This window comes from Triturus cristatus, chromosome 5_2, assembly GCF_964204655.1.
Source record: "Triturus cristatus chromosome 5_2, aTriCri1.1, whole genome shotgun sequence".
NCBI lineage: Eukaryota > Metazoa > Chordata > Amphibia > Caudata > Salamandridae > Triturus > Triturus cristatus.
In genome coordinates this window covers 504,082,726-504,105,136 of record NC_140588.1, presented here as the reverse complement: position 1 = coordinate 504,105,136, position 22,411 = coordinate 504,082,726, and the positions used below count along the sequence as shown (strand labels likewise).

The 22,411-nt window shown below is 44.8% G+C and overlaps 1 protein-coding gene across 4 annotated transcripts in view; it reads right to left on the bottom strand.

The window, feature by feature from the left end:
* The window catches only part of PDE1C (phosphodiesterase 1C), a 1,636,609-nt gene extending 1,617,762 nt beyond the window's left edge, over positions 1–18,847 (bottom strand). For 3 of the 4 annotated variants that reach the window (XM_085607513.1, XM_085607514.1, XM_085607516.1), the window contains exon 1: positions 18,451–18,845. In XM_085607513.1, the coding sequence (XP_085463639.1) occupies positions 18,451–18,535 (85 nt within the window). In that variant the 5' untranslated portion in view covers positions 18,536–18,845. Of the gene's footprint in view, positions 1–18,450 lie in introns of all 4 variants that reach the window. The other variant, XM_085607521.1, reaches the window with a different exon arrangement.
* Positions 18,848–22,411: the final 3,564 nt, after the last annotated feature.

Sequence of the window (22,411 nt, the reverse complement as noted above, 5' to 3'; positions counted from 1 at the left end):
TTGGATCTTAGAACCCGTGCTCGAGCCGAGCCCTGAAAATGTTTGCTATATAAATCAATACTGCAAAAATCACATAAATATGATAAAGTTTCTTCACAATTCAAAAAGGTGAATTGCTTGAACTTGTTGAAGCTTTGACATTATACGTCACATTAGAGTACTTATTAAAAGTGATAGTTTTTACAAGTGAACAGTCAGTAAACTAAAAGGCAATACAGTTACCATGTAAACCCTGTATGGCCCAGAATAATAAAGAGCAACATATTAGGCTATTAAATCAAATACAGTGTGTTTTTGTACAACAGGTATTCTGAATTTACATATTTGAAAGTGCTTTCACACGCGCAAATGAAGAAAATGGAGGTATGGTTGCCTATGATCACACAATTTAAGCTGAGAAGCCCCAATTTATCCAGGTTTTCTGGTTTCGCTTTGTACAAATCAGCCAGTAAATGGAGAGTTATTTATCTTTCCTTATGTTAAGGTTTTGGTTATGGCTAAGGTACCAGTGGCAAAGAGGGGGCATGTACAGGTGGACAGGAACGGCGATCCTTTTGATATATGTGTGACTATAAAGGACATTGTCCCCCTCTCTGAAGAGGAAGCCAGTATTCCGTAAAGTCTAGGGATAATTTTAGCTATTCACCTCAGGTAGGACTCACCTCAGTGTATACATAAAAAAATGTATTCTTCTAATATCACAATATTTGACTTAGTGGCTGTTAGGAGGTACTTGGGGATCCTTAGCCCTAAAGAGTGCCTCAGACTCAATAGGGTTTTGTAATGAGGGCAGAAACATGCTACTGAGATGGTGTGAGCCATTGTTCTCATTCACCATCCCACTTGTTTCTAATTTTACTAGTGGTCCTCATGGAATAAATGTGTTTCTCCGGGGAACTGTAAGGTATTTTTAACTCACTCACCTGGATCCCATCTCTATCCAGTAGTTTGTTATCTAAGAGCTCCTTCCTGCTCTGAGTCCAACAAGCAGCCAAGTCCACCATGGTGGCACTGTCCTACCAGGGTGGGGAGAGGCTGCCGATGATGAAGCATGAAACAATTGCGTGTGAGGATGCCTCTTCCATAAGAGTGATCTTCCCTTTCCAGTGCACTTGTACAGGAATTCTGTTATTATCCAAATTGGACTTACATCCGTTTGCTTTGAGGTAGTAATACTGTAAGTCGTATTCTACCTACAGCTGCCACACTGCTTTGTTATAGCTGTATGTCTTAGGAGGACGTGCGGCAGCTTTACCTCCTCTCCCTTGCGTGCTAAGAGAAGGTTTTGCTTTTGCCTCATGTTTACTGCAGTGTTCATGTAGCTCGATTTCGACCCAAACGTATTGGAGCGCTTAACATGTGTACCAGCTACATTACACAAGGACACATTCATTGTTAGTAGGCACGGCAGACAAGTAACTTGCCCATAATCACAGGATGTTGAGCCCGACACCAAGACTCAAACCTGCTCCCACTTCCATGGTCATGAGGTCTTGGAGTAAAGCCATATCCTCGATAGCGGGGGAGTGGAAGGCAGAAGTCACATCAAAGCTGAGCTCTTTATGGGCTCGAGGCTCCAGTAGGACCTTGAGCTGAGCCGGAGCCAGGTTTCAGGCTCGAGCCTGGCTCGAGCTTCCAGTGGCTCACCCACTTCTTGTGATAAATAGAACAGGTATTAGTGCAATGCTAGCCACTATCTCCATCACTGAATTTAACTATCTGCTGAACGGGTTCCTGTTTATCTTTCTCTAATCATATTAGCAACATTGCATAACATTACTGAAAACATGCTCTATGGGACATTTTAGAAAATGTCAGCCAGGCCACTACATTGCTTGGGTAGCAAAGCCTCTGTCTTCACCCACCCCACAGTATCCTACCAAATTCAGATGCACTGACAGGCAATTTTCACTAAAAGTGCTAAAGTCAACACCGCAAGTGCACTGTTGGCAAAAATGCAGTCATGCAGGCTAACATGTTCATATCATTGCCAGGCACACTAACAATGAAAAAGGGCTGATGTACGCCCATGATAGAATGAAACACACGCAATAGACATGAACTCCAGCAAGGTAATATAATAAATGTACTAGATTGAATATATCTTGGATAACTTAGAGGCATAGACTAGAGGGGCCCTGCCACCAGCACACAGGAGGAGCAAGGTGACAAATGTTGGCTCACTAAATACTGTGAAATCTGCAGAGTTGATAGCTAAGTGGGAGCGAGACAATAATTAAAAAAAATATTGAAGTATGATCAAAGTATTATCAATTAGAATGTACTGATTAAGTACAGATAAATATCGAGAGTAGTAAATCTGCTTTTTCTCCTCCACGGTCACTCCAGATTGTTTGAGTTTTTCAGAATCCTATTTTTGCTGTTGTTAGGACTCAGTGCACTGCGACACTGATATTCAGTAGCACACTGTGTGACATGGTGAAATATTGTATGCCCTCACAGTGAAATTACCCAAATGCTGTTTCCACCTAATCAGTAAGATTAGATTAGATTTCTCTAAATAGTCCTGGGTTTAAATGAAATCCTTACTTTACATCTTCAGCTGGAAAAATGTTAACAAAATGTTTTAAAGTTATTTTCCATAGAGTTTAACAAATCTAATTCAATAGTGATTTTTTGGTATAACTTTAGTAGAAAAGAGACATTTAAACGTTATGCGTCCTTAGTAAAAATGGATACAGAACCAGTTTACCACTCAGCCATATACAAGAGGCCAAATACACATTCCTGGTGGGGAGTTGAAAACTGTGATTCCAGAGGACAATACTTTAGTCTTTATACTCAGGAAGGTAGGGCAACAGCTGGCCACTTAACAGGTATTACTCCTCTGGGAAGGGGAGCGAAACGGTTGCCAGAACAAAGGGCAGTCTAAGCACTTTTTCTTTGACTTGTGAGGGCAAATGGGACTACTACCATTTATTCAGATGGTGGTCCTAAATGTTCTGGTTTCAACCCCAGTAGGACGGGAAAACAGTTGTGGATCCTGACAGTGGAAAGAGCACCTCATCTGAATAGGAAAGTGGCTAAGGGAGAACCAGAGCCCCTCCAGAAGGAAGAAGGGTGCAGCCATTTTGGTGTTGGGGTTTTTGAGGCTTTTTGCAGTACACCAAAGAATGAATGATATAAACTGATGTAGGGAATGGTGTTAAAATAGGGTAGGGTAGTGGGAAATCTCTAATCACTGGCTAGTGCACGGGATAAGACCACCTCGCAGAAGGCTCTTGGATCTGGGAAGGCAACATATGAAGGAAGAAAAACCTTCCGGAAAAACTCCCCACTCCCACCAGCACCCAGGAACTAAAACTGCTCTCAAAGGGTCAAGTGTTTGACCTTCTGCTTGCTTGCTCCATGTTCACACAAAGCAGAAGGGCTCCTGACTGAAAGAGAGTCCAGCACACACATAATAATGTCCATATTAATGTTTCAGGGAGAACTTTAGAAAAATAATATAAATCCTAAGTATATATATAAACAGAAAACTCATGTCTGCTAGTTACCTCACGTTACATGACTCATGACAGGTTCTACGACATCATTGATCTCACTGCAACATCTAAAATGACATCATTGGTGACAACATTGACAAAATTGTATGTTTTAACTGACATTTCCACCTAACCATGACGCCCCTTTAACCTTTATATTTTTCAAATTTATAAACACATTTAGCTGACAAAATAGAATGTCATCTAAGCAGAGAAGAGAAGCATTGAGAGGCCAGGCCTCCATCTGAGACAAGAGCTGAAATTGTTCTGGGATAAAATTCGACAGACTCTTGCCGTGCTTTGAAAATGGTTGGAGGTTGCAAATATTTTCCTAAATTAGGTACAGTTCACATGGGCACACAGCATTCAGAAAAGAAGTACTATGTTACTTTGGAAACCCTTTAGTCTAGAGAGCTCAGACTTGACTTGCTTCCTGAAAAATATATTCAATGTGTGTAATTGGAGAACTTAATTTGTGATGGTGGTTGTACACAGTAGCCACCAGCACTTACTTTTGGGGACACGAAGTTATTTTTTCTCATCAGACTTTGACCCAGAGCAAGAAGACGAAAGTCAGAAAATAGAGTGAGAAGTAGGAAGAGTGCCACAAACAGGAAGAGAAAGGTGGTGGAATTAAGAGGCATGAAGTGGAATCAAGGAAAAACAGCGTTGGCGTTGTTTGGCAACCCTGGTATTAGGCAGTGCAACATTAGCTCCTAAGAAAAATTTGGGCCCATGCACTTATTTTTTAACAAAATAAGTACTGCTAATTTGGGGTAAAACAAGACAAGAGAATTCCTGTATGTGTTTGAAAACAGAGATTTATGGAGCAGAACTGTTAAAGATCTACCCTGCTTCACTGTCAAGAAGGAAGGGGAACTCCATACAGCGTGTTCACCTCTCTTTTTTAAAACAATCTAATGTACTCAGCGCCTCACCACATAAGAAAAAAGGAAAGGGGAAGGCTATGAAAAAGGGTGGGAGTATGGAGAGTCCTGGGTGGCCTTTGACTGTGATTCTTCAACTGTGGCTGCATGTTTAGGAAAATGCATGGACATTGGCTAGGATGTCTGAATAGTGGGCGGCTATTTACTGAAAGCCACTGCCTTGCTGAATGAGTTTTTGGCTTGTTATCCACAGTCTGTCATGCATCAGCAAACAGTAGCCAAGATAAGATGATCTTGAGAGCAGCTCCCCCTTCCAACCTGTCACGCTTCTGATACCTTGACCACCACTCCCCCCTAGTAAGCTAGAAACAGGGAGAGAAGTAATTTGCCTCTGCACCCCAGGTGTGTCTGGGGTTATGAAAGAATTCAGCCTGCATGGTTGCTTTTAATAAATTCCTCGCTTGTTTATTTTTTACACCACCACCTAATTGGGAAGACACTGAGGCATTGTACATTATGAGGGTGCAAGAAGGTCATGCAAGGTTGCTGCAACAAGTGAGGATTTACATCTCTTAAATGCACAGGTTCATTTCATACATTTATATTTCTAGGCACAGGGATCATGTGATTTCCCAGAATCACAAGATTTTCGCTGTCACCCAAGCACTTGCCAAATGAATTGTGAAGTCACCCGCAAAGCTATGAGATCACATCTACTCCTCAGTTTACTCCTCTGCCTGTACGCTTTCTTTGGCGAGAAGGTAGTAAGTAGTGTCGCTGATTCTGACACCGCCTCTCAGAGTTACTAAGAGAACATGACAGCCCTGGTGCAGTACCCATGTGACCCGTGGCACCAGCAGCTCATCTTTTTCCCCACCATGGGCCATATTTTGATGTTCTTGGGATCAGCACATGAGGAGCACAAACTTCCCTGGGATAAGGTGCTATATTCTGATGTTTACAGACGTTTAACTAAATGTTTTTTTATACAAGATGTAACATTTTGGTTCCCATCTGCAAGTATCCACAGAGCGACACAATAAGTGTCATGGCCCTCATTACAATGTGGCAGGAATTTGTGGCTGGGCAGAATCCATAATTCCGGACGCTATCTCCACACCAAATTCCAGCTATAGTGATTGTTTCCCCCGGAATAGCTGATCAGACCCTGACATACCTCGTCCTTTACGGGGTAGTTTTCCCCATTCCTGCAAAAAACCTGTTGAAGTTTTTTCTGCCTCCTTTGAGCAGGTGGAGCGTAAGAGTAAGAGAGCTATGAGACGGGTGGGGTGCTCGGGATTCTAGGTAAGCTCCTATCTGCCTGGAGCCAGATTTTTGGCTCCCCCAGTGATGCTGCTGCAGGGGTCGCGGGGAGCCAGGTTGTGCTGCCTGTAACCAATGCCCCCTACAGCAGCAAATTCAGGCCTAGTGCCTCCAGGTCCAGAATTCTCGTACCCTAAGTTTGAGAACCCAATAAATCCAGGCCGATAGAAAGCAGAAAATGTGTACTTGTCTGAAGCAGTATTTACTCCAGGGATACTCCTCCAGGCAACTCACAGTGAGCGCCTTGAATGCAGCAGCAATGGTGCACGAGTAACTACAGGTTGAGCTGCAACTTCTTTTATTGACTTTGCTGCTCAATGACAAACGCACAGCAATGATGTGTCGCATTTTACAGGTACTACTTATGCCGAAAACATAGCATTCCCCTCATTCAGGTTTCACAAAGGCAGTCATAGATGCTGTCACAGAGGCGTAGCTAGAGCTTGTGGCGACCGGGGCTATCCCTCAGATTGCCGCCCCTGGGGGAGTGGGGTTGCTGGGGGAAAAGGACAGCAAGCACTTGAAAGAGGACCGAGAGACACGTAGTATCGCCGCTAATAGTTACCTCAATCATGCAAGTTACATGCACATACATGACACGGTCCAAGGCTACAAAGTTGAATACACCGGTGACTGGCAGTGACTGGCAGTACAAAAGAGGACACACAGACTGCATGATCTATCTGGGGACTCAGAAAAACCGCATGTGACATCCATCAGAGAGCTGCGTGAACAATTACCTGGTAATCCCCTCAGCACAAAACAAACATGCACATACATGACACTGTTCAGGGATCCATCATCTACAGCTGACATTAAATGACCATTCATCATGGTCCCCCCATTACAGCAGTGCACTTTGTGATCTGCATGGTACATGTTCTTTGCAGCAGGCACATTAACCCTCTGTGCTACCTTTCCAGGAGTCAACCCTTCCACTAGACAAACTCGGATCTCTCTCTAGGAAGAACATTAATCACCGAAGTTATCATGACATTTTTATTGTTTCTGAAAATTGCTGGAGGCCAGGAAGGAGGCAGCAAGTTTTTTTTAAACCATAATATACTACGCACCCACCCGAAATAGGTACCCAGTGCGGTCACACCGTTTGCACCGCCCTAACCTGCTCAAGGTTCATGTGACCTCAGTGACAGAGTCACAGTGACTGGATCACTGTTGCTCTAGGGTGTGCTGCTTCTTAGGCCTGCCCGCAAGACTGGAGCTGAACTTCAGTATGGATTGTGGTGGACAGGCCTTCAAGGTTAACTCACAATTGACACCACTAGGGTACACCTGCTTGTGCTAAGACATCAGGGCTTCTAAGGTCTAGTGGGGCCTTCTAAGGTCTAGTATGGGAATGTGCTCCCTCAGTAGAGTGGTCTGGTGGACTGGTCATGAAGGTTGAACCTGGTTCCCCAGTTCCAAATTCGACAGCTCTGGCCATAGTGCCACATCCTCTCCCCCACTGAACACCATACTGCCCCACTAAGAGAAACTCTCACTGCCTTCAGCTACAACCTAATTGTGCCCGCTATAAACACTTGGATGTGGCTCAATTCAAATTATGCACTTGATAAGAGTAATATGCTGCCTAAAAAAAACGTTTCAATGTCCATTGTTTATATCCTTAATAAACGTAAGCAGTATGGTTTAAAAAGACCTCATCCATAAACAGAGCCATGGTACGCATTTTGTTTTCCAATCCACCCATCAACCAGGTATTGCAGTACCTCCAGGAATGGTACACTTCCCCACCTGGGGACAACAATGCTGTTCAAAAAAAGACGAGAAAACAAAAGTAGTGCTTCACTGCAAAGTCTGTAAAGTGAGGCTGATGTGTTTGGATGTGAATAAAACCAATCTGGCCACTTTGCAACCACTCTGTCTTGCTTTATTTAGTTATGTATTTATTTTTCATATTTAAAACCTTCTATTTCTCTCCATCCCGCTGCACTTTGGAATATAAAAATGTCAGAAAAAGGGCATTTCCCGCAAGAGTGTTTTTCTTTTTTGAATCCATTTCACAGGGAAGCAACTAAATGAAAGAAGGAAAGAGGTTGTGAACCGTTTCTTCAAGTTACGGTTTTCAGTAAGTGAGAAGCAGGACAGAAAGAGAGGGAATAATAGGAAGAGAGGGGGGGGGACAGCTGCAAGCACAAAAAAGAAGAGGACATTGCCCGAGTCCTATTCTTTCTCTGCCCGTCCCGAACGTCCACGAAAGCAAGCCGAACCTTATCTGAATGCCTATGTCGCCCCCAAAATAGTGCCGCCTGGGGCGGGCCGCCGCCCCCCTAGCTATGCCCTGTCATGCAAATCAACGTAGCTGCCTAGGCACTGACTATTCCAAAATTATGCTAGTTGCCAGTAGCCAAACAGAGTGCAGTCGTCTGGCATATGTTGCTAAGAGGGAGAGTAAAGTAGAAAGAAATGCATGGCAGTGACATTTCCTTTTTAATTTATTAATCAAGAATGTTGCTAACAAAGTACACTCACATTTGGAAAATAAATTCTCTAAAAACGCACACGACACTCTCGGACTACATCTTAAACTTAGATGCAAATATTAACATATTTGTTAAGTACTTTTGAGAAGAGAATAATTGCCAAATATGTTATAAACACATGTTAATAATATTGCATAGAACTATGTTTCTTCACCGTGTATCTCATGAACACACAAATCTCACTTTCTCAAGTCTTGTTCACATCATGAGTGCCATGCCACACCAGTGTGACCCACGTTCTGAAAATAGACTACTGTATGATAACTATTTGCAACGTTCTGAATTGTATTATTTTGTACATTGATTGCTACTTTATTTGCCCCTCTTTTGATTTATTATTCTGTTGTACCATATTTTCAGCCTTGAAAATCCCAGGCTAATGAGCTGCAGGGGGCGAAACACGTGTTGGCTTTTGATATCAAAAACAAGCAGGCTATGTTCCCAACAGCCAACCTCATATAAAAAATATAGGAGGAAAAATAAATTAAACCTACTTACAAGGTTGGCTTTTTGATGTAGTAGTATATTGGTGAATGGTACTATGAAAGTGGTGCTTACATTATATTGTACATGCATGCATAGGTCTAAATAGCCTTACAATTGTTCTTAAAATGTCTCTGGAACAATACATTTCTGTTCTCGCTCGACTGTATCTATTTAGGTGTGGAACTGAGGAATTGGGGCCTTATTCTTCCCACACCTCAAACATAGTTTTCACTTTTCATACTTGGTCTTTTTGTCCGTTTTCATGGAATATTTAAAGTTTAAGACCCCACAGGTTTCATTCCCCCCCCCCCCCCAAAAAGGTGGATTCGTTTAATTTTACTGTGACTAAACAACAGAGATTCTAAGAACCACACCTGGAAAAAAACTACAAAAGAAGAAAAATCGATTTGGCCCTGTTTGCACAGATCATAATAGGAGTCTGAGAGGAAGGACGGGATCTGAGTTAATTTATCTCTGATGAAAACTGACCTATCAGGATATTTTAATGTTTTCAACAAGTCAAAAGGCAGTCAAAGATGTAACAGATCTAGTCGCATGTCAGGCCCCATAAGACTTTAGTGACTCTTCTTTATCACTTGTGGACACAGACATGGCTTACCCAATCATGCCAACAGCACCCCAAAGGTTCTTCCGCTTTGCTAGCTCCACCCCTAACCACTGGTGCGCATCCGAACCTGTTCATCGGTCTTGTACTGATGCATGCAAACCCTTAGACTTGAACGCTGTTGCATCTCCAACGCTAATAATATTAGATTTGTATAGACAGGATCGCTGGAACACTTTATTTCCATTTAGTCAATCAGACTAAGGCACTAGATAACAAAAACAAGCATTTGCAATGCAATCGGTCTCGCCTTTGGGACCGTATATGTATTTAGCTATGCAGCACATTAGCCTGGGTGCTGAAACTGTTATTTTCTGTGTGATTGTGTCCTCGCCAGTTGGCATTGCCTTTCAGTGTCTCTACATACATCACCACACCTTAATTGTCCCGTTAAACTTTAAGCATAGAACCCTCTCTGATCAGAGACTGGGTATTTAATCGTTGAGACACAACCTAATTCAATTAATTTTATTTGAAAACATTATTTCGGTCAAAGACCATAAAAGTTGCAGAAAATATAAAAATATTTCACATCACTCATAAACCAATTCACAGCAACAATTCGAATAACATGATTTACACATTTCAATAATCTGATCCCAAAACACTGATATCTCCCACAAACCACTACTAAATCACTATGTGCCATTAGCTGCAACCCCTGCATTGCATTTCTGTTCCAGGGGCTCAGCACATGCATACACACATCCAGACGTGCAGGCATTTGCCATTCATATGAGCTGTTTGGACTTTGTTTACGCAGCAAATTTTCTCTTTTCTTCTTTGAGCTTTGCCTCTGAACCTGCCTTTAGCGATTGCAAGGTGAGGCGTTCATTATAGGGAGGACAACGTGAAACGCTGCCAGTGGTCGAGTTCCCACCAGCTGCTCTGGTTTTTAAAGGGCAATAATCTAATTAGGGGTATAAACTTTATATTCTGGACTATGTTTTTTTTATCTCTGATCTCAGATATGCTTCTCTGGGTGGGAGGGAGGTGGTGAAAAGTTAACAAGTGTTTTGTTACAAAACCTGAAGTTCTCCAGGTCCTATGTCTGTGTATTAGAGGCCTTAAGACAAAGCTGTTATAGGAAAATGCAAGCTTACCTCAAAACAAATACATAAGAAGCGTGCACAATGTAAAATGTGCCCTCTCTATTCATTACGTTACTAATAGGAGCTCCCTTCACACAGTTACAGCACTTCACACTTTATCAGACAAACAACTCCCATGCCCCTGGACAGTAGCAATTAAGCATGTCTCGCATAGACTATTAAATAACTACTTGCCACTGAAAACCAGTCCCGCACACACCACCTATATTAATACTGCAGCCTGCAAAACATATACTAGTCAAATATTGCACAAGTACACGCTCGTTTTACGCAAATATCACACATATCTATTAGGTACAAGTAATACAACACAAAATTGTTTTTTATTTTTATTACAATTAACGCAATACCAGACAACACGTATACACCAGGACATCAACAGGGCCCTCAGGGCGCGCCTCTCCCAGCCGGAATGCAAGCTCCTGCGCCAGAGTAGCAGCCTTTCCGTTTGTCACTAAGCTCCATCAGTCACCAAAGCACTGTTTTTAAACTCACAGCTATTTATATTTTCTTTTATTTTCCGGCCGTACTTATGATGCCATCTTAACATATCTTTTAAATACTAAGGCAGGCTTAGCAGATATGAACTTTGTAGGCTTTTCCCTTCACCTTTCTCTTCCCCTCTGTATTTATTACTTACTGTGCTGTAAATAATGGACATTTTAACCATTAGTTGTTATGCACTCCAACATGGTTTACAGTATGATTAATGGCGCTCAGAAAGCGCGGTGTCTCTGAAGCAGGCACGCCGTCCTGATGGAGAGAATGAGAGAGGAGAAGAGACAGGGCCGCAAGCAGCGTCCATGCGCATCTTGCTAAACTCTATTTTAATAGGGCAGTAAGTGGGTGAAAGAGGATAGCATAGGTCCGTGCACTCTCTGCCAGGACTCACTCAAACAAGGTGCTCATGCACATTCTCTGATTGTGTGTATGCTGAAAAACGTGTCCAAGACTGCCCCACACACACCTGACGAATGCTGTACACCTCGTCCCTTAACTTCTAAAACAGGGGTGTGCCGAACACTATCAAAGCCTGTTACTAACAAAAAAGACTGGAAAAAGTATGAGTATGCCCTTCCAGCTCCGTCCCTCTGTCTGTCTCCAGTCCATTATCTAACTGCAGTAACCTACTACACAGTGTGACAATTTAAAGTATGGAGTGATAGTGCATGAATCAAGGTACCACGGATCACACTACAGCAGCCTATTAAAAAAATGCAGGTGTGCGTAACTGTGCTTGTCTGCATACAGCTACTGACAAGTGTTATATGTACGTGTGTCTGCAAATAATACACTACACACAATGCTTATGTATGACTACCGACAGCTCAAGGCGAATGGCATGAAGATGTCCTGTTTGTTAGTTCACGTAGAGAAGAGAAAAGGGGACCCACTCCGGAAGACAGGGCCGCGGGCAGCGTCGAGGCACATCCCGCTAGAATGTGTTTTTTAGTAGGGCAGTAAGTAGGTAAACAAGGCACAATGACATAGCGTGTCACTTGCAGTTGGCACCGCAGAGTTTTACGCAGAAATTTCATTTCGGGCAGAGCTGCCACCCCTGCCTCTTCGAATAGATTCAAGTGGCCTTACCAAAAACGATGTTGTGTTTTTATTTGCGGTCTAATTCTCATTCTGCACTACATTGACATACTGGTAATAAACGCCATCAATTAAGAAAAAAAACGGTCATTTAATAAACCATAACATGCTAGGCCAACACTGCGGCTCTCTCCTCTGAGGGCCATTAATCAGCACAGTGACACAGGCGCACTTATTAAAGACCGTAAGATGATTAAATGACCCACAGCAAACGTCAGGGTTGCCCGAGCTATCGTACACCACAACATTGTGTTATTCCGACAATCTTATTACTATAATCTACTGTGCTCGGTTGTAATTCACTGCAGGCAGGGATCGTTGCGAAGGGTGCAGGTGCGCCGAGAGCGCTGACTGGTGACTGGGCAGGCTGTCCGCCGCTTCGCTGCTTGTGCTGTCTCTGCCTCCCACAGTGATTTGGAAAAACACCACTGTTTTGTCACGCATGCGTACGATGTAAGGCATCGCGCGCATGCGAGACAAAGAGTGCAAAGTCCGCCACCAATCAAAAAACAAACAAGCATTGAAAATGCAATAGGGCTCATATTTACAAGAGCCCTATTGCATTTTACACGGAAGTGCAGGAATTAAAGAAGGCACGAATGGGAGGGGGTGGGGGGGTGGTTGTGGTAAAAAAATGATGGACTGTGGGAGGGAACAGGGATGGGGCAGGGGAACAAAACGGTATTTAAAGTAAAGGGGCTGATAGCCTCAGAAGAACAAAAATGACGACATGGCCGTCAGGAGTCGGGACTAAGAAGCCAAAAACCAATCACAATGCTGAATTTATGATTCAAGCCAATGAAAATTATGGACAGAAAGTGGGCGGAGCTTCCCCCAGCTATAGTGTATACTGCATGCCTCGCAGACCAAGCAGCGCATGCGCTGCAACGCTAGTCGACACCTAAAAACTGCAAACGTGGTGTGCTAATAACATAGAGCAAAGTGGCAGCCATTAAGGGAACAGTGCACCAACACCAAACACAATTTGTAGAAACCAACCTGCACTTGGAAAAAAAGTGCTTGGTCAATAACACAGCACTAATGATCACGCTATCAGAAACAGTCTGCTGGAAGTGATGATAAATGGAAACTGTTGGGACGGAAACGCCCCTTGCATGATGACAGATGTGCACCTCCTTCCCCGAGTGTCCCAGCTGCAACAATGTCTGGATCATTGGTGCTAATTTTTCTTGTCATGGGGGAACGCAGATCATGCATGTGACGCCCATAACATAGACCTGTCTCACAGGTCCCGGTCTTGTTGGATTGGGTGGAGTGCCCAAAGCTCTACCCTCATAGGGGTGAAATGCTACTGCCTTTGCCAGGAGTTAAGTAGCACAAGCACGGTGCTGGTAGCATACTGTGTAGTTATCAGTAGAAGTGAACAGGCCTTTTTAGGTCTCGCGAGCCAAAGGCTCGAAGAGACATTTTATATCTGGGCTTTACAAAGTGCTGCCGTGGCCTAAAGCTACAGTGCATGTGCGCGGGCGCGCGCGCCGCGCTTACTTTCACTTTCGCGGCCGCACGGCCGCTTTGATCACGATCACTTTCAATTTCGCGGCCGCACAGCCGCTTTGCTGCGCAGACCCAGCCTCCTCTGCCAGCACACCCACAACTGGCAACATTACTAGCGCTTGTCTATATTTCTTTCCTCTCTCACCTCATTTCTTTTATTGTTTTATTCCACATTATTAAAAATAAATCCTATTCCCTTCCCCGCAAATATCAACTTTACTTTGAGCACGATGTTCTTTTATTTGGAGAGAATGTGTTTCTTCGTAGGTATACACTACTTGTTAGTGTGTCAGGGGTACTTGTTATCTATCAGACGTAATAAACACCCCATTGAAATCATTTTACTGTTTCAGGAATTTAGGATTCTCTGTGCACCAGCGCCTACCAACCATTTAAAGGGTATTTTATTTTGTTAATCGAGTGTTTTGAAAAATCGTGTGAAGTGCCAAAGCGTCGTCTTTCATCCACTTTGCAGCGCTTGGATAGACCACGTGGCTGTAATATGCTCTCATATTACTTAGAGGTTTTGCCTCCATCAACAACGTCCCGTTTCATCAAAGAATGAATGGGCCTTCAATTGTGTAATTTCCTGATGTGTTTAATTAATTGCATTTCCTGATGTGTTTAATTAATTGTATTTACATTCTTCTGTGCGCGGTACGCATTGGACCACAGGAGCCATGGTTTCATATCAAGAAGAGAAAGACAGAGCTCGTCTGCGGTTTATATCTGTATATGAATGAGAGTACAATAAAAATAAAACCTGTTGCCAGGGACCTTTTGTTTCCATTTCTATGTGACACGCAATTGTCTTTCACTTTTGATGGGTTTAGTATCTAAAGATGGACTTCACCCGTTTTTAGCGGCCACAATACCAGACTTCACTGCTTCTTCGCGTCTTTACTCAGACTGAGCTCCCAGCAATTAATGAAATTCCCTACGAGAGCATTAAAAAAAAAGCATTGGCATAGCCAATAGGTCTCGCCTTTGGGATCTTATAAGTATTTAATTATGCAGCACAATGTGCTTGGTGCAACATCAACTGTTGCATAGTTAAACACTTATAAGGTCCCAAAGGCGAGACCTATTGGCTATGCCAATGCTTGTTACCTGTGTTACCGGAGTGAAGCCTATAGGTGCACTCATGTAAAGATCCGCTACTGTGTGTTTAACTCACCCTTGGCCTACATCAGGTTAGTATGCAGTGCTTGGCAATGCATGTGTGTTGTATGCATATGCTGAGTGCATGTGTACCTATGAATGGTACAATACATGAAAGATTCTGGGTTCCATTTTGGGAGATCCAGATCTGACTGGAGGGGCATGGGGGGTTGAAGAATCCCCCCAGACAGATTTGTGGATTGCTTCATTCCTGTGAGTTAGGTAGGACACACACTGAAGGAAGGAAAGCCAGGCTCTCCTGCAAACTTCAAAGGGTGCTCTTTTATTGGAGAGAGGTCAATGGAAGAGAGCATGTGCACTTCTCAAGAAGGAGATAGGGTTGATAAGAATTATAAGGAGTAGGGCTGAGGCCCTGGGGTAAACTTTTGATACATATATCACTGTGACTGACATCCAGGTGTTACCCTCTAGTCACTCCTGTGGCCTGTGTTGTGGAGTTTTCAGATTTGGAGTCACTCCTGTTGTGACAGACTACTTTCTGGATGAAGGGAAGGGCAGAGGAGAGGGCACTTAAAAAATAAGCAGACCCCCAGCACAAACACGTTTGGCATCTGGAAAGAATATAAGAAGGGGAGCCAGAGAACCCTAAATTGTCAACTGTCAAGCACCTAGTTGGACTATGCGAAGAGGAGAAGCTCTCCAAGACTTTTACCTGTCACCAGGACTGTTTTTCGGGAGGGTGAGGGGACATCACCCAGGGAAATACAAGACCCCCTACCCCCGAAGCACCAGTGCCTGCTTGTCAAGATCAGTGTGCTCAGTGAGGAGAGGAGAACACTGGAGGGAGCGAGGTCTGGTGGGGGATCATGGCAAGTGGATCTCTGTAGGGAGGTGTGAGGAGATGACTACTGTTTAGATCAGGCCATCATCTGTGTGTGGTGTGCCATTCTGCGACCCTGTATGCCAGAGAGGGCTACTGTGAAGTTAATTGTGCCAATCGGTCCGCTGCCAATGTGCCATGTGTAAGTCGGGTCCCAGTAAGCCAGAGGGGGCTGCTGTGGTGACGATCGGGCTGTCGCTCGAGAGGAGCGCATGTGTGGTGACCCTGTAAGTCAGTGGGGGCAAGACACAAGGAACGTAGCCTCTTTGATGCCATTGTTGCGAGGAAAGCCCACCACAGTGACCCATGGAGGCCAGAGTCCAACTGGGTATCGGAACCAGAGGCCACTGAAATCCCCCCACATCCCACCTGTGGGAAACACCAAAGGGAACTTACCATCACCCAATTATGGCCTCTGCAGAGCTGCATGAGTGCTACTCACCAGAGGCAGCCCTGCTGCTGCTGCGCCTGCGAGAGAGATACTCTTAGACACTTCAGTCAGACTATCCCTCCTGGTGAGGGTAAGACTATGCGAAGGGCAAGAAGGCCCAGAGGGAACTTGTCTGCCAAATGGCGCATCAGCGCTGGAGCACTTTTACGCTTCTAACCGAGTTGTGGGGCTTACCATGAATGTTACCTATAGTGGGGAAATAACTGCTGCTGCCAGTGAGAGAGAAGTGGCTCTCTTGGGACTTCCTATTAAACACTGGAGCCATTTCCTCAGGGGACTGTGTGTATTGTTAGTATACGTTGTATTTCACTTTGTGGGCATATATAAATACTCCTTTTGTCATAAAAGAAAGGATTTGACTGGACAATCATGTATTTCAGCTGTTGAATGTATATGGAGTTGTTAACTCGTGTCCATCGCCCTTCCCCATCTCCCCCAAGAAGCCTTGGACTGCTCCACACATGCTACCACTGAGAGTGAAGTGCTGAAGGGGTAATTGCCCCACTTGCTTATGGTTGATCAATAGTACGCTGGGCCCTGGCACACCAGAAGTAAAAGGACTTAAACCCCACGGTAAGGCCCAGTAGCTCATGCTTGCCTTGTGGCCCTCTGAACAGGGTTCTGACAGAAAGTCTGTAAAAGTACCTAGAAGTGTTCCACTGCATATAGTTGGTCACAGAAATAAAAACAAAAACAGTTCAATTGTAGATATAAAGCACAATTAGTGATATTTGCCAAAAATAACGTGCATAATCAGTTCAACATATAATGGTTCTGTAGGTCAAGGAAGGCTTCACACGCATGAGCATGGTACTGCAGATATAGGCGAGTTTCTCAATTTTTTGGGGGGATAATGCATAATGTACCAAAATTCAACAAGAGAGAGAGAGAAGAAATATATATGTATATATAAAGGAACACTCTTGGTCCCCCAGTCAAGGTAATGTAAACAACATTTAAGGTGTCAGATTGGCCATATAATAAATAGTTTTTTGGACATAATCTACACACTTTTAACCATCACTTTCACTTGTCACACAATTCAAGACCTGCTCCGCAGTAATTCTGGCGTTGAAGCACACTGGGGAGGCATTCAGCCTTACCCGGTGGGGCCCGATGATGAAGCATGTCACCAACCAGTTTGGCGAGTGAGGGCTTTCTAAAGAATCTAATCAGATTGTCTATGCTTGCTCTTCTTGTAGGAAGGCACACTTTTCTGATGTTTTATTTTAATGCATAATGTATGCATCATGTGAGCAGAATGCCATGGGTAGGGTGACCAGACATCCTGGATTTGCCATAACAGCCCCGGGCCTTCATCATCTGTCCTAGCAGGGTCAATAGAACAAACAGAGGTTCAAGCTTCTATGAGCTGCTGTGCAGGGTTTGCTACCATCCTTTTCAGGAATCAATGTAATAAACTCAGATGATACTTTGAGTAAAAGTGGCCTTTAATGTATTCCCCTCAGTGTCTGGTCGTTTGTACAGTGTCTTATGTCATTCTGTTCCCTCACAGCTGATGAGGATTTGTAGTCCTACTTCTATGTTTGTGAAACGTCCCGGGTTTTGGTTTTGAAATTCTGGTCACCCTAGCCATGGGTCGGTAGAGTAGGGAACTGCTGTCCATCTGCAACTAGGCTGTCCCCAAAGGGTACCACAAACCGCGCGGCGAACACAGAAGCTCTGCTCAACACACATGTAGTTGAAAACCACAGCTGGGCAGCTCTGGCTTCACAAATCAAACCTTGTGATGCCTTGTAGTTGTTCTCTCTAAAGAGCATCTTACGGAAGTTTCACACATCATTTGCTTTGCATAAATTATCCCGAAACCCCGACTGAGGCTGACGTATAAGTAAGGAAAAAATAGCAATCAAGCGTCCCGTTCAAAACAAGCGCTCCAGGCAACTAATAAATGTAAGACATCCAAACGTGATCAAGCCCTTATCAACATCGGCTTTTCATTAGGCATTAGCCCGCCTGAGCAAAGCCGCCTCGAGGGCCCGCGGGCACCCGGGAAGCACGGGGGCTGATGGCAGCGCGCATACGTTTGCTGTCTGATTACAGGGCTGTAATGTCAAGAGCTCGAGGTTGTGGAATCTGCCCGTGTTTTCATTTGCAGAACTTTCACTCAGGCAGGTGAGTGAGTAAGAATATTGTCTGATCAAATAAGAGGGTTAATGGTGGGGGGCAGAATGTAAAAAAAAAAAAACGTGTTTAATCCTTGTCAAACAGCGACTTACAAGAATTCACTGATGAAGGGACATATGCATTTGAACTTTAATAAACGGAAAAGCACACTCAAAAACAAGCTGGTAGTGCGCCAATTGTTGAGACAAACTACACACGAAGCCATCTGTCAATGAATGCATGTTGCCATGTTCCACGCAGCGCAACAACTAAACACCACAGAGTGGGACGGCAACAGGGGCAAACTTCTTACCGATGGTGAAGCTGAAGCCATCGATGCTGAAAGTGGCGCTGCGGCACTTCTTGAAGCATTCCTTCCTGCTGCTCGGCTCCGTCATGTTGGTGCCCGCCGTGCCCTGCGACGGCAGTGACTGTCCCCTTCTCTGCGCGGGGCTGGCAGTCAGCAGGAGCCCCGCGGGCGGCTGCGCCCACTCTCCACCTTGCGCATCTCCGGCGGTGTGAAGCGCGCAGCGGCGGCGCGGCTGGCGCGAGTCCCCGCCCCCGAGCCGAGTCTGCCACCGACTGCCACCCGCAGGGCAGCCGGAGTTCAGCAACTGCTCGGGGACCCCAGGAAAGTGCACTCGGCTGGCAATTAGTGCAGCGTGCACTATGTCATCAAGGCAACCGTGCGGCGCGTGTGCTCTTCCGTTCTGGATGGAGCGGGAGGAGGCGGCGGGATGAGGCTGCGCGAGCCTCATATGTTGTCAATCATTCCCGATGCACGAGGACGGCCCTGACACGCCCTGAGCTCACCTGTCTTTTACGTTCATGGAGCTGTCGTTGCTGGCGATAGCATGTATAACATTGTTCCGTTATTTGTTGGTTGGTTGTTAGCAACAGTGGTTTTAAAACCCTTAATATATAGGATTTACGTATCCTCCCTTTCATCATTAGCCACTTTTACTGATACACCCTGCGCTACTTTATAAAGGAAGTTCAACGTATGGAACATTGCACGAAAATGTGCTCTGTCCTATATCCTTAGCAGTCTCCTGCAGCGAGAAGAGAGCCACATAAAAAGGCAAAGGGAGGCTATTATATCGCACATTGAATGCCTTAAAAGTGAGATTTCGCACCTTTGATTCCACCATCGACTGTCTTCTGACTCCTGTTGGGGGTGAGAGCAGGTTACTTATTTTTTTTTTTTTTACATGGATGCTCTGTTTCCCGGCAGGTGAACTAGCCGGTGCCCAATGCCCGTCCAGAGAGGCTGTGGTTTGAAACAGGGAAGGCAGATAATCACAGCCTCAAGGGTGCTCGCACTGATGACAGTGTACTACTTGGGGGGGGGGGGGAGGGGGGGAAGGTTAGCCGGGGGGAGTTTTGCGTAGGTGGTGCTGGACTTTAAGCCTTACTCTCTTTCTCTCTCTGGCCCTACCCACTTAATGACCCCTTCATGGCTGCTAAAACAGGGTAGGATGAAATCTCCCTCACCTCACCTCCCCTGACCCCGCCCCCTCCTCTCTCACGGAGAAACATTTTAAACGAATTGCCAGCCTCAATATAGTGCTATGTTTTGGGTACCTGCAAAGAAGCTAATGAATTTAAGTGGAATGCACCCCACCCTGCAATTTAGTTTGGCTCTGGTGAAATGTACATGTTGCACAACAAAAATTGATGCTATCGAAAGGGGCAGTCCCGTTCTTCTACAAGAAACTGTGCCAAAGCACAAAAGTAAACGATGCCAACGTGCACCGGTGCCCCTTAGGTAAAACGGTCAACATTTGCTTCCCTTCTAATTTCATTCGCAGCATTTAAGGGACTGGGCCTACCTCTACCACAGCCTAAAACGACGGTGCCCATTAACATAAACTGCAGTTTTTCTCCTCACCCAAAATGACACCTTGACTGAGGCACAGCAGAGGTCTCTGGTGGGCATGAAAACCCTGCACTCAGAAGCGTACTTACCAGTGGTGCAGCCAGTGCAGTGGCACCGGGGCTGACAGGCTGCCCTGCACCAGCAGCACTTGCTTTAGAGAATACGCACTCAGAACCTTTTAAACACAGAGCCTGGATGGTGCCTGGCTCCGTGTTTTCTCTGCAGCGAGGGTGGGTGTGGGGGGCTACGAGAGAGTAGAGGATAAGTGAGAAATGGAGAAGAGAGAGCGAAGAAATGAAAGAAAAGGAAAGGGGGAAGGAAAGGTGGAGATGAAATTGTGACAGAATGGGAGAAGGAGTTAAGGATATGAGGAAAAGGGAACGGAGATAAGGACGAGCAAAAAAAACAAGGAAAGAAGAAAAGAGAGGGGGCAGAAATAAGGATGTTGAGCGAGACGGGAGGAAAGAGATTAATTCGAGTGACAGACAGAAGATGGGAAGAGAGAGAGAGAGAGAGACAGACAGACAGAGGAATCGATAGGGGGGGGGGAGAGCATAAAAGAAAGGAGAAAAATCTGAAAGGGATGGCGATAAAGACAGAGAAGGAAAGAAAGGGAGAGACCCGAAACAGGGGTGCAACTAGCAGTGATACCAGATTTGAGGGACCCACTGCACTGCCCCACTATAACTGTATTTGATTACCGATTACCATTTTCTTTGCTTGCATTAGGGCCCTCTGGCTCCCTCTGCCGGGAAGCAGTAGCAGCATGGGGTTCCTTGGCGTTGGCGGGGCCCCTCTGCTAGTATTCCCATTGACGCTCTGGGAGACGGAATCTTCCAGATAAAAAAGAAAAGAAAAGAGGGTCCCTTCAACACTTGTAGTTTGGCTTACAAAATGGCAAGCACACCTGGCTCCATCATAATAACAGAGTTATTTTTTTTGGGGGGGGGGGTGGGGAGGATACGCATAGTACTCCATACCACAGTTTTTGCGATAGCTCAACTTTTCAAACTAGTAGCTCCTTTCATGGTAATCAATCCACAGACCTCCGAACGATGAAAGTCGGCGAGGGTTGACTGTAAACGAAATATGACCTAAAAATACATAAACTGCTGGAGTTGAAATGAGAAACGCTTCAAACAGCGTCTATTAGGGGCTAGGAGTGAGCTTGGCATTGCACATGTTGCCTACATTTCCAATGTTACATTGCACGTTTTTTATCTAGCACAGTCCACCAATCACTTGGTCTCTTAACACTTCTTGTTGCAGAGAGTGATCTGCTCATTGAAGCTCTGTCATGGGGTGGGATACAGTGCTTAATATCTGCCGGTGTTTGCAGGTGATGACAACCTTCTCTTATTTTAGGGTCAGAACTTATTTTCTATCATCAGATTCTGACCAGAGCAAAGAACATAAATGCAGAAAAGAGAGAAAGAGATAGAGGAAGAGAAAGAGAGAGAGAGAGAGAGAGAGAGAGAGAGAGAGAGAGAGAGAGAGAGAGAGAGAGAGAAAATCCATGGCAAAGTATGGCCAGGTATTTCCAACTCCTCGCCATGAATGTAAACGTCCCCTCCCAACCATGAGCCCATGGGTACCACACTCCTCCCCCGAGGCATAGATTGATATCCACACAATTATCTTGGATAAGGGGTCGGAATAACCAGGGCCGTATTTTATTAATACAAAACAAACACGTTAAAAACTTTACATCTTTACAATACGCAGAAAAATCGACCATTAGTCCGGAGCATTCATATGCCAATTTTTTACAAGGTATTTATGTTATTTCGTATGGTAATGGCTAACCGTAACATTTATCTAATACATAGCCATTTCTAACCTAACTGAATTATTATAATATAATTTTTCTGCGTATCCCGAATTGAGCCTACGGGCAAGGTCATGACTGGTCCAACTACGTGCTAGGTCCACCCCTCCTACCGGAATGACCTTGCGCAGGAGGCCCGGTTGCCCAGAAGATTACCTCCTTCGGAAACCCCCTTCACCCTCAATACTACCTCTCAGGGGCTATGCGTTTAAGCCTAACTTGGCGCCCATGCGCCTGTGCGGGGAGTAACCCAAGGGCCTGCCGGAAGCGGAAAATCTCTACCCCCCGCATCCACCAGCCTATGCCCCCAATACTACCTCCCAGGGGTTGTGCTGTTATGCCAATTTTGGCACAAAAAGAAGGGAGAGACCCCACTAGTCAAGAGACAGGGTACCACAGGTAAAAGAAAGAGAAGTCTCTCTTGGGATTAATATTAATCGACGATAAGCTCAAAGTATTCAAACATCCACAGTCAACATTCAAACCATTTCGAGGTTAACATATATACCATTCTATGAACCCAAATAACTGTAATACACATAAAGGGCAGGGAACTCAAAAGTCCAT